Source organism: Megalobrama amblycephala, linkage group LG2 (assembly GCF_018812025.1).
Source record: "Megalobrama amblycephala isolate DHTTF-2021 linkage group LG2, ASM1881202v1, whole genome shotgun sequence".
Classification (NCBI taxonomy): domain Eukaryota; kingdom Metazoa; phylum Chordata; class Actinopteri; order Cypriniformes; family Xenocyprididae; genus Megalobrama; species Megalobrama amblycephala.
Window position 1 is genome coordinate 25,614,936 of NC_063045.1, and position 16,865 is coordinate 25,631,800.

General features: G+C 36.4%; 1 protein-coding gene across 2 annotated transcripts in view; it reads right to left on the bottom strand.

Moving 5' to 3' along the window:
• zranb3 (zinc finger, RAN-binding domain containing 3) overlaps positions 1-16,865 on the bottom strand; it is a 77,645-nt gene that overhangs the window by 38,565 nt on the left and 22,215 nt on the right. For both annotated transcript variants that reach the window (XM_048168178.1, XM_048168173.1), the window contains 4 exons: positions 15,312-15,543; positions 11,852-11,937; positions 7,999-8,170; positions 1,270-1,386 (listed from right to left, as the gene is read on the bottom strand). In XM_048168178.1, the coding sequence (XP_048024135.1) occupies positions 1,270-1,386; positions 7,999-8,170; positions 11,852-11,937; positions 15,312-15,543 (607 nt within the window). The remainder of the gene's footprint in view (positions 1-1,269; positions 1,387-7,998; positions 8,171-11,851; positions 11,938-15,311; positions 15,544-16,865) is intronic.

Below are 16,865 nucleotides of genomic sequence, written 5' to 3' on the forward strand. Positions count from 1 at the left end.
TTTTACAGCTTCAAGTGTACGTGTGTGTGGTGGCTCCGGTTCACTCATTTTCACTTGGCAAAAACAGCGATTTCAAAAAGTGACACCATTCCTGACACCGCACATTTCTGCCCTGAGAGAGCGAAAGGATATAATCTCAGCGGCAAACAATAAATGAAAGAGTGAGGAGGACAAGAGCAGCAGGGACCAGAACACACTGGTTTGACAAATTAAAAAAAAAAAAAAAAACACACACGCTCACGGTGGCACGTCGGGGACGCACACTGCTTTCACACATGGGCTGGTTTGATGCACACACACAGTGGAAAGCTTCATTCAAGACACACGCTGTGCTCAGGAGGATGATATAAAGTGGTTGTAGTTTGAGAAGAAAGAACGTCCAATACTCCTGGTTGAAAGCAAACGTGTTGGTAGTCTTCTTTTTTTATGACAAAACTGTGCGAAGTCACTTTATTGTCCGAACTGTGACGTTAAAGTTCCCCGAGTGATGCAAAAATCACAAAAAGTTACGGCAGGTCTCGTCTGGAGCTCATAAAAACACCTTGTTAAGTCTCTGAAACAGCGAGATCTGCAGGAAAAGATGTCGGGCAATCAAAAAGGTCAGCATTAAGGTCGGCTCAGCACTGGACCGGCCCCCCTGGAGCTCGTTCCCATGGCAATGCCGCGGTGTTTGATGTGGAGAACAGAAGGGCTGGTTGCCATGGTGGTCGTTAGCGGCGATATCACGCTGTCCCTCATCGTTAGAGAGGGAACGAGAGAGAGGGAAACTCACTGCAGATGGCCGTTATTCTGATGGCATTCAGAAAAAGAGCTGAAGCTGAAATGAGGACTGACGTCCTTTTCCATTTACACAGAAACTGTAAATAACAGATCCGAGGTAGATATAATACATTAATGTTTAGTTTTAAAGGAAGGTTTGTTGAGGAAAGGCATGATATTACTTTTTAAGTGATTAGATTTTTGCTGATTTTTGCCTGATGGATGATACATTTCTTAATCTAACATTGAAGGAGGGACCCAAGCCATAGTAATGAGAATTGCGGAGAAATGTGCTCAATTGTTGTAAAAAAAAAAAAAATTCTGGTTCTAAATCTATCCCACACAGTGTTTTGAAGCCCAAAGGAACAAAAAAACTCTTATACAACCCTGTAAAGATACAAACAAATACACAGACATTCCTACAGCATCAAGATCTACAACCATTTTAGACATTTAGGGCGACGTGAAACGAGAAATAAACATCTTGAGGATTTTACACACATGCTTTACCTTGGCAACGGCAGTCTGCTTATACATGTGTGTGATGAGACTCATCACCTCCACAAACTGATTCTCACTCTCAGAGCTCATCAGTTTCTCCCACTGCTCAAAACTAGCACTTGCTTCCTGTGAGAAAGAGAGAGAGAGAAAGAGAGTGAATCCATAAAGGGCAGCACAATTAATGATATCGTAAACTGTCCTACTTTCCCTGTGTTTGGCAAAAAGCAGCAAGAAAAACAGAAAATATAGAAAGATGAAGTGTGAACTAGAGAAAGTGAGGGGTAGAGGGAGCGAGAGGAAGGAGACACAATTCCCTGAAGTTGCAGAACGACTTCTTGGGTCATGTGACCTGCCCAATTATAGCGCTACAGTGACAGCAGCAGTGGAAGATGGAAACACACCGTACCGGCGCTATAAATCTCCTGTGCGCGCACACACACTGAGTCCTGCTCTGCCCCTAAAACAAATGCAGATCCTCACCGTCTCCCTTCCCACAAACACTCCTGCAGTACCCGAGAGGTGCTGCCATGGTTTGGACATCAGACTGACAGGAAGTCAAGCAGTGAATGAAGCAAACAGAGCATGTAAAAGACACACAACCATTATTCACCCCAGAGCTCTTTTATAAGCTTCACATTGTATAGCATGGCAGTAATATTGAGGTGAGAAATGTAAATAGATAGATAGTCACACAGAAGGATAGATAGATAGATAGATAGATAGATAGATAGATAGATAGATAGATAGATAGATAGATAGATAGATAGATAGATAGATAGATAGATAGATAGATAGATAGATAGATAGATGGATATATAGTCAGACAAAAGGATAGATAGATAGATAGATAGATAGATAGATAGATAGATAGATAGATAGATAGATAGATAGATAGATAGATAGATAGATAGATAGATAGATAGATAGATAGATAGATAGATAGATAGATAGATAGATAGATGAAAACCACTGCGACTCTATACTCTGGAGTGATGAGACCAAGATAAATATTTTTGGAACTGATGGCTTCAAAACTGTATGGTGTCGCGAAGGTGAGGAATACAAAGAAAAATGCATGGTGCCTACAGTGAAACATGGTGGCCCGTGTCCTTATGTGGGGCTGCATGAGTGCTGCTGGTGTCGGGGAGCTGCATTTCATAAACACACATCTCAGCCACTGTTGGATTTCTGAAGAAGAACAGGGTGAAAGTGATTCAGTGGCTCCTGATCTGAACCCAATCGAACACCTATGGGGAATTCTGAAGAGACAAGTTGAGCATCACTCTCCATCCAGCATCCAGTCTCTAAAAGAGGTCATTCTTGATGAATGGAAAAAGATAGATGTTGCAAAATGTCACCAACTTGCTCATTCCATGCCTAGAAGAATTGGTGCTGTCATTAAAAATCATGGAGGCCATACAAAGTACTAGATGTAGTAGTTTTTGTTGTGGGGTGTACTCATTTTTGCATCACCCTAATTTGAGTAAAACTGAAAAATGTGTAATCTAAGTTATATAATTAACCTTATTTTCATGTTATAAGTTAAACAGATGTTATATTAAACTTAGTCTTGTCAACATTTGGAAATTGTTTTTGTGTTCATTGAGATATTGTTTAAAATGTTACTTTTCAAAGGGGGTGTACTCATTTACGCTGAGCACTGTAGATAGACAGAAGGATAGATAGACAGACAGACAGACAGACAGACAGACAGATAGATAGATAGATAGATAGATAGATAGATAGATAGATAGATAGATAGATAGATAGATAGATAGATAGATAGATAGATAGTCAGACAGAAGGACAGACAGACAGACAGAAGGATAGACAGACAGAAGATAGATAGATAGATAGATAGATAGATAGATAGATAGATAGTCAGACAGAAGGACAGACAGACAGACAGAAGGATAGACAGACAGAAGGATAGATAGATAGATAGATAGATAGATAGATAGATAGATAGATAGATAGATAGATAGATAGATAGATAGACAGACAGAAGGATAGACAGGCAGACAGAAGGACAGACAGGCAGACAGAAGGATAGACAGACAGAAGGATGGATAGATAGATAGATAGATAGATAGATAGATAGATAGATAGATAGATAGATAGATAGATAGATAGATAGAAGGACAGACAGACAGAAGGATAGATAGATAGATAGATAGATAGATAGATAGATAGATAGATAGATAGATAGATAGATAGACAGATATAGAGACAGAAGGATAGACAGATATAGAGACAGAAGGATAGACAGACAGAAGGATAGACAAATATACAGGCAGAAGGATAGATAGACAGAAGGATAGACAGATATACAGACAGAAGGATAGACAGACATACAGACAGAAGGATAGATAGATAGATAGATAGATAGATAGATAGATAGATAGATAGACAGAAGGATAGACAGACAGACAGAAGGACAGACAGACAGATAGACAGACAGAAGGATAGATAGATAGATAGATAGATAGACAGACAGACAGAAGGATAGATAGATAGATAGAGACAGAAGGATAGACAGACAGAAGGATAGACAGTTATAGAGACAGAAGGATAGACAGACAGAAGGATAGACAGTTATAGAGACAGAAGCACAGACAGAAGGATAGACAGATACAGAGACAAGGATAGACAGACAGAAGGATAGACAAATATACAGGCAGAAGGATAGATAGACAGAAGGATAGACAGACATACAGACAGAAGGATAGATAGATAGATAGATAGATAGATAGATAGATAGATAGATATAGAGACAGAAGGATAGACAGACAGACAGACAGACAGAAGGATAGACAGAAGGATAGACAGATAGACAGACAGAATGATAGAGAGATAGATAGATAGACAGACAGAAGGATAGATAGATAGATAGATAGATAGATAGATAGATAGATAGATATAGAGACAGAAGGATAGATAGATAGATAGATAGATAGATAGATAGATAGATAGATAGATAGATAGATAGATAGATAGACCGACAGAAGGATAGACAGTTATAGAGACAGAAGCATAGACAGAAGGATAGATAGACAGTTAGATAGATAGATAGATGGATGAACAGCTAGCGTGTTTATAAATATAAATGTGTAAATTCAGCTGTGAGGTCAGCTAGCAAACAAGTCACATGGTGTGTGTTTGCTCGGCCCAACTGTTCGTTAAAACACAGGTCGTTAATTTTAAAAGTGATCTGGGTGAGATCTGGGTTATGGTGGTAGCTGAAGTTGAACATCTGTCCCCTGGATCTGTGTGTGTAAACTAGTTAGATTGTGTGAGTGTGTGTGTGTGTGTGTGTGTGTGAGAGAGAGTGTGCTGACAGCAGATGATTTATGAGGTCCTACAGCAGGTGAGCTGCTCTTTGTGTTTCTGAAATCTGACACACACACTCAAAACTTGCTGTACAAGCACTCCTGCCCACACACACTCATTACTTGGAGAGAGAGACAGTGAGAGAGACAGACAGACGAAATAATCACAAGGAAAAAGAGGCAGCAAGATACATAGAGGGAAAAAATGGCTTTATCTTCAGCCAGACTGAAGGATTCTCACACAATGCTGGCCCGGTCCACAGAAAGTTCACATGAAAATGAAATAACAGAGGAACAAGCACCTCTGAATTTTTTTTTTTTTTTTGTAGACGACACAGCAATTATAAGCCGAGCCTTGCTAAACGCGACGGCTCGGAACAGAATGTGATGATTACTAACGTCCATTCCTCTTTGAATAACACGCTGGCAGCTTGTTCGGCTGCCAAAGGAGAAAAAAAAGATGTGGAAATAAAAGAGAGTGATCAGAGACAAGTGAGATGAAATGATAATTTGTGTTAATCGGATACTATTGCCTAGCAACAGGCATGGGGCGGTTATACTGGGGTAAATCACTATATTTAACTGCTTTTGTTCTGTTAGTTCAGAACAAGTGATAGAAAAAAAAGTGTAAAGGAGAGAGAGAGAGAGAGCAAAAAAACTACTTGGAAAGGATGATAATGCCATTTATAACATGAAAAACTGCTAATTATATTTGTTTGTTCTTTCGCCTGTTGTTCTTTAATGTAACCATTGTTGTTTTCCCTTTTTTATTTTATTAAAGTGTTTTTCAAACTATTTTTAGATTTAAAGGTGCAATATGTAATATTTTCTGTTCGTTAGAGGCCTATTCAAAACAAAGGCGTAGCTTGATGACGCTAACTTTGAGCACGTAATCTTGGGACATGTGGTCTTCACCTCACAGCCGGTGGAAATAATCGGGATAGGACTCGGGAAGAAATCATGTTCATGGATGCGATTATTAACGTTACTGTAGTATGAAGCAGAGCAGGACCGAGTGTTGTGGGAGCTGAACGAGGCCCCTGGAGTGATTGCGCAACACACGCCGCGAGCAGCGGGACTTTTATTATGACACAGTGGCCGTTTCCGCTTTTCCGGTCATGACTAAACGTGTTGAGCTATATAACAACAATTAGTTTTCTGTCTATAAGTGTAACCAAACAGTTGTTCCCTTGTCTATTAAAATGTAAATATTAAAGCGTCTTTGGGGTTTCCATGGTTTCTACAAAATAAAACCGGAAACCGAGGGTAACGCAGGTATGACGCAATTGACAGGAGACTCTTCACACGTCCCGTATGGACATGAGATAATAATCATAACATGATAATAATAATAACATGTGTAATAATCAATTTAAAATGTAATATTCGAAATGGCAATGCAATATGTAAAATGGCAATGCATTTATGTATTTAAATTTACATTTTCCATATTATATGTGCAATGTTTGGAGCAAAATGATCATTCAAATTCAATAATATAATTTACATTTGCTGTTTCCTACACTAGTTTTAAAAATATAATTTAAACATTTTAATGATTTATAATTTGCAAAATTAAAATTAAAGTGTATTACAGAAATGATTATATATGTTTAAAATGTTCAAGCAAAAATTATAGCAAAATTACCAGTTAAATGTTATTTTTTTAATTGCAATTTGCACTTACAGTTAAGACACTTGCGATTGCATTTTCATTAAATGTCCCTTCAATGAATGTAGCAAAATTCAATGTGGATTTGAAAATGCATTCTGAGCCGATCACGTTTCCGCCCTGCCAATCACTGTGTCAAGGCGGGGCCAGGTGTTGAAAACATGGCAGCAGCAGAGCTAAGAAGAGCGAGGCATAAACTGGCAGATGAAGTATCAGTATGGTTGTATGTTTTTTTCTTTTTATCGTTCTGATTATTGTTTATTCATGTTTATTCTGATTATTGTTCTGATTATTGTTTATAAAATGGTCATTTTGCTACAATTTTTGCTTGAACATTTTAAACATATATAATCATTTCTGTAATTCATTTTAATTTTAATTTTGCAACTTATAAAGCTTTAAAATATATGTTTAAATTATATTTTAAAACTAGTGCAGGAAACAGCAAATGTAAATTATATTATTGAATTTGAATGATCATTTTGCTCCAAACACTGCACATATAATATGGAAAATGTAAATTTAAATAAAGAAATTCATTGCCATTTTACATATTATATTTTAAATTGAATATTATTGCTACACATGTGCTTCCATAGTCCCGGAGCCTTGGTTAAAATTGCAATTTTCTCATGATTTACAAATAGTTGGAAACATTTGGGATATTGTAAGTACTCAAGTGAACAAAATATACAACACTGGCCTAGTGGTTTTTGGATATTTTACATATTGCACCTTTAAGGTATTCATTTATTACTAGCAAAATTAATGTTTACATAAAAACGATTCAGAGATGATAATTTTTTTAATGTAATTATTATTGTTTTTCTTTTTATTTCATTTTATTCTAATGTTTCCTTCTAACTATTTTTTAAGGAATTATTAATTTAATTAGTAATAAAATTAATGTATATAAATAAAAAAATCGATTAATAAATTAAAAGTTTTTTCTTCAAACTATTTTTAGATTTAATGTATTATTTGAATTACTAGAAAATAAAAAAATAAAAAAATTACTAGAAAAAATTAATGCATACTATGCAGATATTATTGTTTATTTTTATTTTGTTTTATGCAAGTTAAATTATTTTATTAAAAAATCAATTAATAAATTATTTAAAAATGTTTTTGTAATCAATGTTTTTTGTTTGTTTGTTTTATGCAAGTTTTTCCATTAAAATATTTTTTTAATTATTATTATTTAAGGTATTATTAATTGAACTGCTAGAAAAATTAATGCATACATAAAACTATACAGAAACTACATAAAAATAATCCTTAATGTTTTTCTTTTTTATTTTGTTTTATGCAAGTTTTCCTTCAAACATTTTAGCAGTAATTAAAGTAAAAATATCTAAAATCTAAAAAATAGTATGTATAAAAGTCAATGAATAAATTAATAAATAAAAATAAAATAATAATTATTTTTGGGGCTATCAACTGAATGTGTTAATTTAGTATAATTAACACTAGAAAAACTGTAATATTGGTTACTTTGATAAATACCATGCCACTGAAATTCATGAACTGTGATAGTGACTTCCAAGACTACCGTAATGTTACAATGAAAAACTGGTCTGGTCAAAAAAGTAAATAAATAAAAATAATATTAATAAAAAAAAAAAAAAATTGTATTAGCATGGTACATATTCAAAAAGCATGGTACTGACTATGGTAACATGTTTTTATATTCTGAAGTGTATAGCTGTGGGAACTTGAGAAACTTGTTTTGCATACCTTGGCAGCATCTTTGGGAAGGTCGAAGGGAATTCGCTGACGTATTTTGGGTGGTAGTTGAGTCAGCACCTGATTTTTGAGTCTGCGAATCATAATCTCACTCAGACGTTGGTGTAACTCGTCCAAATGAGAAGCGCCGCGACAGTCCCACTGCCGTCTGGCCCCAAAAAACCTGCATAAGAAAACACAGGCATTTTACTTATTCATACAACACACTTTTGCTGTATATTCACCTCATTTCACCACAATTCTCAGGTAGTACCATTGTAATGAGACCCTTTCAGTCCTAAATATGTGTGTGTGTACGTGTGTGCGAGAGATTTAATTATGAATATTTTATATTTACTGCTGCATATACGAATGATTGACAGGAACTTGTGCGCACGCTTTCGAGTGGCAGAGCTTTTTCCTCAGTAGATTCATTTGTACTCGGAGACCCTTGTGTGAATCGCTGTCGTTTCATTTCTCCACTGTAGATTTGATAAGAAGAACAGAGGAACAAAACTCCTCTCAGATGTTCTGAACACCACTCATCTTCATGACACAACTCATATTTTGGCTTCACATTAATGTTGCTACTACACACACACACGTAAACAAATTAGCTCTGCACCAAAACCCAGGCAGCCGTCTACATTTCAAGGCATCATAGAGATGTGTTACCAACGCAAAATCTATTTAAAAAGGTATATATATTTTCTTTACCAAATTTTAAGTTAGTCGCATGTATACTTAGAGAAAACAATCCCAGAACGCACTGTGATAAAACCAGTGAAAAATGTCAATAAAAGCATAATTAAAATTAATAATAATAAAAAAATAAAATATACATTTAAAAATATCATTAATTAAAATATCAGGAATATTCAACATGGAAAAATCATAGAGTGGAACTAAATCAGCAGAAAATTCCCACAACTAAATCTTAAAAAAAACCAAACACAATTTAATTAAATTCTCAGTAAAAAGTTGCCTGATGAATAAATAAATAAATAAATAAATAATAAAATGGCATATAGATTAAGCGCAAAACAACTATTTGTATGTCTTCTAATTAAAGGTGTCCTTGATTATGATTGTACTTTTTAACTTTAGTTAGTGTGTAATGTTGCTGCTTGAGCATAAACAACATCTGAAAATTTACGACGCTCAAAGTTCAATGCAAAGAGAGATATTTCTTCAAATCCGCTAAATCTTACCGTCAGCCCATTCAGAAATACCGTTTCTTTGCAGAAACCGCTAAACGCCACTTCACATTTTGTCAGAAAAAGCCTCTAAATCCGCAGAAGAACCAACTGGAAGACGTGAATCGAATTATATGATTTCAAGATGAATAACGGTATGCGTATGCGCTGTTCTCAACTGCCGAGCTCCAAGTTTTTTAATCATGTTTTGTCCATCGTTACAGTGGCAATGACAGGATTTTGCGAGTAGCAAGTACACACAATAGTGTTCCTTTTGCTGCTGTAAAACGGACGTTTTACTATGTCTTGTTGTCCAAAGAGGTGGACTTAGAGGTTTTTGCAAAAAACACACATGGACTTAGCTTGTTTTGCAGCAAAAGACAGTCAATTTGTTAAATACCAATTAATTGACTAAAGTGACATTTATGAAAATAAGGCATTTCAATAACTGACTAATAATCTTTTCATTGCCATTAAAGTATAATTACTGAACCTAAACATAGGAGCCTGGTAAAAAATGCTCATTTAAAAGAAAACATGTCAACATGTCAGACATGTCGTAGCTACGTAGCCTGACGTGCACCTCTCCAAAAATGTAACAACGCATCAATTCTACACGGACTGCAAGCGCTGTGATTGGTTTGCTAGAACCCCGCCCTCATGTCAAAAAACAGCTTCCATAAGAATGAAAAAACGCTCAGGTCACTCGCTTGGCTTTGTTTCAGGGGACACACGCCGTCAAGCTGCAAAAGTTGTTGCCTATTTGTCGCCATCACTGCTGAAAGGGTTAGTTCACCCAAAAATCAAAATTAAGTAATTTATTACTCACCCTCATGTCGTTCCACACCCATAAAGGCCAGAACACACCAAGCCGACGCCGACGAACTAGTGGCGACGAAAGCAGACTGCGGGGTTTGCTCATGTCGGCAGCATCTGTGTCCAAAGTTGCCCTGACACATCAAACCGACGCTAAACAGCCGATGACCAAGCAGCACGTCAGTTCTGCGCCTGCGTGAGATGAAATGCCTTTCCGAAACAGCAGGCGGCAGTAGCTGAACAGCCAATCAGAATGATCCAATGGCCCGACGGACCGACAAGCTCCAACGCCGATTTAGCATGTCGAATCGGCCGAAAAAAGGCCGACGAGGACCAACTTCAGCCGACGGTGCGGAACACACTGACAAAAGAAAAACACACGGCCGACGAAGAAAAACTGCCTGACGGCTGACCGTCAGCTTAGTGTGTTCCTGCCTTAAGTTCATCTTCGGAACACAAATTAAAAAATTTTTTTATAAAATCCGGTTACTCAGTAAGGCCTGCATCGCCAGCGATAACATTCCCTTTTTCATTGTCCAGAAAGCTACTAAAAACATATTTAAAACAGTTCATGTGACTACAGTGGTTCAACTTTAATATTATAAAGCGACGAGAATACTTTTTGTGCGCCAAAAAAAACAAAATAGGGACTTTATTCCACAATATCTAGCGATGGGCGATTTCAAAACACTGCTTCATGAAGCTTCGAAGCTTTACAAATCTTTTGTTTCGAATCAGTGGTTCAGAGCGTGTATCAAACTGTGGCAGTGTTTTACATGAACCAGTGAAGGTCTTACGGGTGTGGAACGACATGAGGGTGAGTAATAAATTACATAATTTTCATTTTTGGGTGAATTAACCCTTGAAGCTTCTCTGACAACGTACATGACAAGCTGCTGCTTCTTAGGCTTTTGCCTTGATACTCAACATGACTGGGAACACTGCCTACTAGCGGTCTGCATGTTGCACGTTGAAGCAGACAACACAGACACAGAAGTATAAATGAAAACCGACGCATAGAATACGGTGCAGAGGCTCCGGTGTAGGTCCGACACAGAAGTATAAAGTTTTTGCAATGGAACTCTTAATTTTCTTTTACAGAAATCACTTTTTAAGGACTACAACAAGCTTCTTCCCAAGTTGATGACATCACAAACCCTGCCCCTGGGAGGGGGGCGAGGGGGCGAGGCCAGGTTGGCCTGAGGAAGAGTTGTTGTAGTAGATTGTTGTTACCATGCTGTCATTTTAAGCTGGACTGCTTCACAAAAGAGGGTCAATTCAATGCTGGATTTGCACAAAAGGTTAACATTACGGCACATGCTAGTCGATGAGTTGAATCAACTCCACAGCAACTACATAAATGTATCCACTAACCAATCAGAAACATCCAGTTGCATTCTAAAAGTTGTAACTTCGTACAAAGGCTGAACACCGTTGTACTGACAATTGTCATTTTGGCTGTGTGAGATTCTCCAGCTTTGTTGTTGGTAAGCAACCGAAGCACGAGCTGTTAAAGCTCCGCCCTCTTCTGGAAAGGGGCCGAGAGCAGCAGCTCATTTGCAGTTAAGGGGGTACAAACAAAAACGGTGTGTTTTTGCTCACACCCAAATAGGAGCAAATTTGACAAGCTATAATAAATGATCTGTGGAGTATTTTGAGCTGAAACTTCACAGACACATTCTGGGGACACCAGAGACTTATATTACATCTCGTGAAAGGGGCAATATAGGTCCCCTTTAAATAAATGTAGGAATGTTTAGTGTTTTAGTGTTTGGATAGTACTTAAACTGCATGATTTTTATTAATTTGTCGTTTGGATGCTATATTGTACATTAAAAAAGAAAGGTTTTTACTTGTAGTGTGCATTGCAGTATTTTTTGGCGTAGTCGCTCCAGGTTCCAAATCTCCGTGGATACAAAGCTTCGATTTGCATGAAGAGCTGAAAGATAGGGCAGGATGTCAAAACATCAAACATTGTCATACATCAACCTCAATGTCATATACAAAACTAACTTTACGGTAGCAACTTCCAAATGGGAACAAATGGCATTAAAAAGAGGGACACTTTCATAGTTCTGATCTTGGACCTTTGCAATCATGAGTTTATTGAAAATCGGTCAGCAAATTTCTGTTTATAGCTGGTGCAAACGAATACTCTGCTGATTAAATCAGGTATTAAGTTCATAAAATGCAAATGTGTTTCCTCTAAGAGAAAGTCTCACAGTGCACATTATGCTCAGTTAGTATAAACTAAACAGCGATTATCTTGATGAATTAAGAAAACACTGTCTTTCATAAGAAGTCCAGCAAGACGTTTTTAGGGGAATTAGGGAAGCAATAGAGGTTGAGACTCCCGTAATATACACACAAGGGTCATCTTGAGATGTCTTTACGTTTTTGTCTGGTGAACATTTTCAAGAAGAAAAATAGCAGCTCTCACAGTATACTAGGAAAGTACACAGAATGCAACATCCCTCAAAATGACGCCTTAAGTATTTCCTGCATAAAGCATTGGTCAATTAACTGGCCATCAGTGACTGGTAGCACAACTTTAAACAAACAAACAAACAAAAAAAACAGTCAGAGTAAACACAATATGTAATATAACGTGAATAAAACCAAGGCTGTTAGGAGTGGAATTACAGTTTGTTCAGTGGGCTTCATTCATAAAACAAGCAGAATGAAAACCATTTTTGCCAACTGAATGAAACACTTCATAAAAAATGGTTTTAGTAACTATTTATACAGAAATTCAGTCTGTTCGTAATGTTCTAATGTGTTCGTAAAGTGATTTGTTCTACTTGTAAGAAAGGTTTTACAAATGCAATAATTTGCAATTTATTTATTTTACATAATGGTTTAAGAGCGATTTGCAAAAAAAATTGTTTGTAACAGTGTCTTCTTAATGATTTACACACAGAATTTGTAGTTCATAATGGTTTTGTGAATGATTGGCACAAAGATTTGTTATGTTCTTCAGAATGGTTTCCAGAACAATTTGCAAATAAATTTGCTCTGCTAATAAGAATAAAATTACTAACATATTGCACAAATTCACATTACTCGTAAAAATTGGTTTTGCGAACATTTTGTACAAATTCATTCTTGTAAGAATGGTTTTGCGAACGATTTAAGAAATTCATTCTGCCTGTAAAAATGGTCTTCAGAACATTTTGCACAAATTGCTAAATTTAAAAAAAAAAAAATTAATTAACAATCAACACCTATGCATGCAACAACGTGATATGCTGTTAAATTATAATTTTCGTATACTTCAAATTAAATATGACATTGACCCTGGCCAAAGTCTATGAAAATTAATTGGCCATGCTTTCTGTTGAAATATATAGAAAAATATATTTTTTCAATAGATGAATGATTGGCATCCAAGTTCAAAACAATGTGACGTATTATTGTACCATCACTTTTGATTGGTTCAATTTTAAAGGGTCATAAAACCCTAAAACACATTTTTTGAGATGTTAACAGATATGTACCGTTTGTACATCAATGAAAACAACCCGCACTCTCATTATGTTTATTATTAAAAGGGTTAGTTAACCCAAAAATGAAAATTCTGTCATTAATTACTCACACTCAAGTCATTCCAAACCAAAAAACTTTTGTTCATCTTCGAAATGCAAATTAAGGCATTTTTAATGAAATCTGAGGGATTTCTGTCCCTCCATAGACAGCTATGCAACAGACACTTTGATGCCTCAAATAGTCCATAAAGAGATCGTAAAACTAATCCATATGAATTGAGCGGTTTTAAATGTTCTGAAGAGACATGATCGATTTATATGATGGACAGTTTGAATTTAGGCTTACATTCACATAAAAACATTCATCAACTCACACATCAGTTAAGTTAAACAGAACCTCAAGCATGTTCACTTGACATGTGAGAACCAATGAGGTTCATTCTCGTGTGTTACACAACACGTCTAAACTTCCGCAAGAGGTTTGCTCTTGCGCGTCAAGCAGGTTCGTTGAGCTTTTGCTTATGTTCGCTGATCAATGTTTATATGTGAATAAAGGCCTGCATTCAAAAACAAAAGTATTTGATTTGTTCATGATAGTTGTAAGTAGTTTCTAATGATAAGATTTTTGTGAGTTTGTTGCAATAGGGTTATATTTTTAAAAATACATCAAGGTGCCCCCAACTCTGTTGTTTTTTTTCTCCGAATAAAATATTATTTATACATCTGAATAATGAGTGTGTTGCAGGTCTGTGTTTTATTGGTGATTGTCTCCCCTCTTCCCACACTCTACACTCCCACTTTTCCACATTTTTACAGGCCAATTTTTTGAGTCTTTTTCATGACACTTTAAATATATTGTCCACCCTGATTAAAATCTATTAGAATTCCTGATTCTTGTAGTTCTAAAGCTGTTGTGAATAAAGATTGGGACATGAAAGCAAAGAGACAGACAATGTAAAAGAGAAGGGGATTGGAAAAAAAAAAAGGAGCGAGAGAATGAGACAGGAACAGAGCGAGACAGTGTAAGGATGAGGGCGTTTGTGCAAACTACAAATATTGCTGGCACACCTCTGGACAGAGTAATAACAGCAGAGATGAGCGTTGTGCTTTTGAGACCTCAGAAAGAGAGCTCTCTCACTTTCTTCCTTCTCATTCAGAGCCGTTGCTCTAAAAATCACTTAAAATTCCCTCATTTTTACTCACATCACCCCTTGGCATTGATATTCCCCCTCAATAGAGGTCACTGGGTTAAATAAACACCCACGCCAGCGTAATATCGAAGCAAACAGAACAAGGTGGACAAAACCACATGAAATGGGATGTCACTGGTGTCAAATTACTGGGCTGTGTCATATAAAAGGATAAACGTTGAAAATGATCCCTTGTTTGATTGATTAATTTAATTTCACTGCGAGTGGGTCATTAGAACAGTGAGATAGTAACTGCGTGACAAATTCCAAGCTGTCACTTTACAAAAGAAATGAGAACGACTATACATGTTTATGCCTAATGTAAACTAATGTGTCGCACAGAACAAGAACTTCATGTAATAATCCGATCATTTTATAGTGAGTAGTAGTACAATTGTAAAATAAATGATTTTAATAACTTAGTAATAATATTCAGGGGGGAACTTATCAAAACTTTTAGTTTATGATATTATCATACTTGCAATTTTGGGGGACATGACTAATGACTGGAGGATGGGAAATATGTCAGCTAATGACAAGATCTCCTCCTGGTTTAGCTCAAACAAAACCATGCCGCATATTACCAAATGGCTTAATAAATCAAAGCAAATGACAAACAGATTTGGTGGAAACCGTACCTCCTCTGGTCTGCCCAGCGCCGGGGTGCCAGTTAGAAGGATGGCACGCTTGGCGTTCTGAATGACTGGCACTAGTATTTTACTACGAGCTGCGTTGCGAGATTTCAGGTAGTGGGATTCATCCACCAGGACGACGCCAAAACGTTGCTTGTTCAGGGCCTCCAGCAGGGGGCGTGCGTCTGTCGTGAGCAGCCCGTATCCCAGTATTGTCACTTTGCTAGTGCTGATACTCCTGCAAAACAAAAATAAAACAACTTAATTCAAATGTGCAACAAATTTATATTTATTTTCTCAATAAACGTACCTGGTCTTCTTGTGTATGAGTTATCAATGCATGTAATGCTAAAAAACAAAATGGCAGCTCTCCATCTCTTAAAAAAAAAAAACATTTCTGCCGATGAAACCAAGGTGACGGATGCGGAAAAAATAATATTAACCAATAACATCATGGTTAAATTTTCACAATCCAATCTGATTAGATCAAGTCCCACCCAGTTCCATTTTGAAAATGTCACATTACGAAAATTGTGTTGTGAATGTACATTGTCTGTTGTCTGTAAAGACTTAACTACTCGCTTTTATACACAATATCACAAAATATAGCTAAAGTTTTCAGCTAACAGTCATTTACTTAGCAATATTTAATCATTTTATCTACTATTTACTGAATAAAAAAAATTGTAGGATTTGTGTACGCTTAAAAAGATTATGAAAAATTTTAATGGAAAATTTGCAATACATTGTAGCCTCACAGCTTCCTTTATTTAAGACTATTTTAAAAATACCAAACGTACTTGGAAATGCGTCAAGTTAGACGTTTTGCGAAATTCCGTAGTGAAATTCACTTTTATACATAATATATACAACTAAGACAAGCTAAGCTAAAATTTAACGCAAAAAAAAATAAAAAATTCACGCAACATCCCCATGTTGATGTTTACAAAAATGTATCTTGCTTCTAAAAACAAACCTGTAAAAATGCATCAAAATACTGTGGAGCTGGACGTAAAAGCTTTGGCGAACAAATGTCAAAAATAACTATAAATTATTATATGGTTAGCTGAACTTTGCATTACTTTTTGTCTAAAACAAAACCCATTTTTGCTCACAACACACTAGTAAGTCGTAACTTACAAATCTGTCACAACAGGAACTGTGTACACTTAAACATATTTATAATACTTCATAATATTAGTGTTTTTATTGGAACCACAAGGTCATAAAAGCATTTTGTGATTTTTAGCCTCATTGTTTTCAGTTACAGAGTGTGTAAATACACCAGCCGTATGCTGAGGAAATGGTGTTTGTGCACTATGAGCCATTAGAGTTAAAATATCATTCACCATGCTGACAGGGCTTCATCAAGCTCGGAGGGAGATGTTGCCATGGTAACGACTTTACAGGTCGTCTCAACCCCGGGCCAGAATTCTCAGGGTAAACAGAGCAATTTGTGAGCCTCTTTTTAGAAGCATCAATAACAGGCAAAAAGACAACATGACCCTCTGACTGCATGGGCTGTACAATCAATCCCAGCATCCTCTGTGGAAGGGCAGC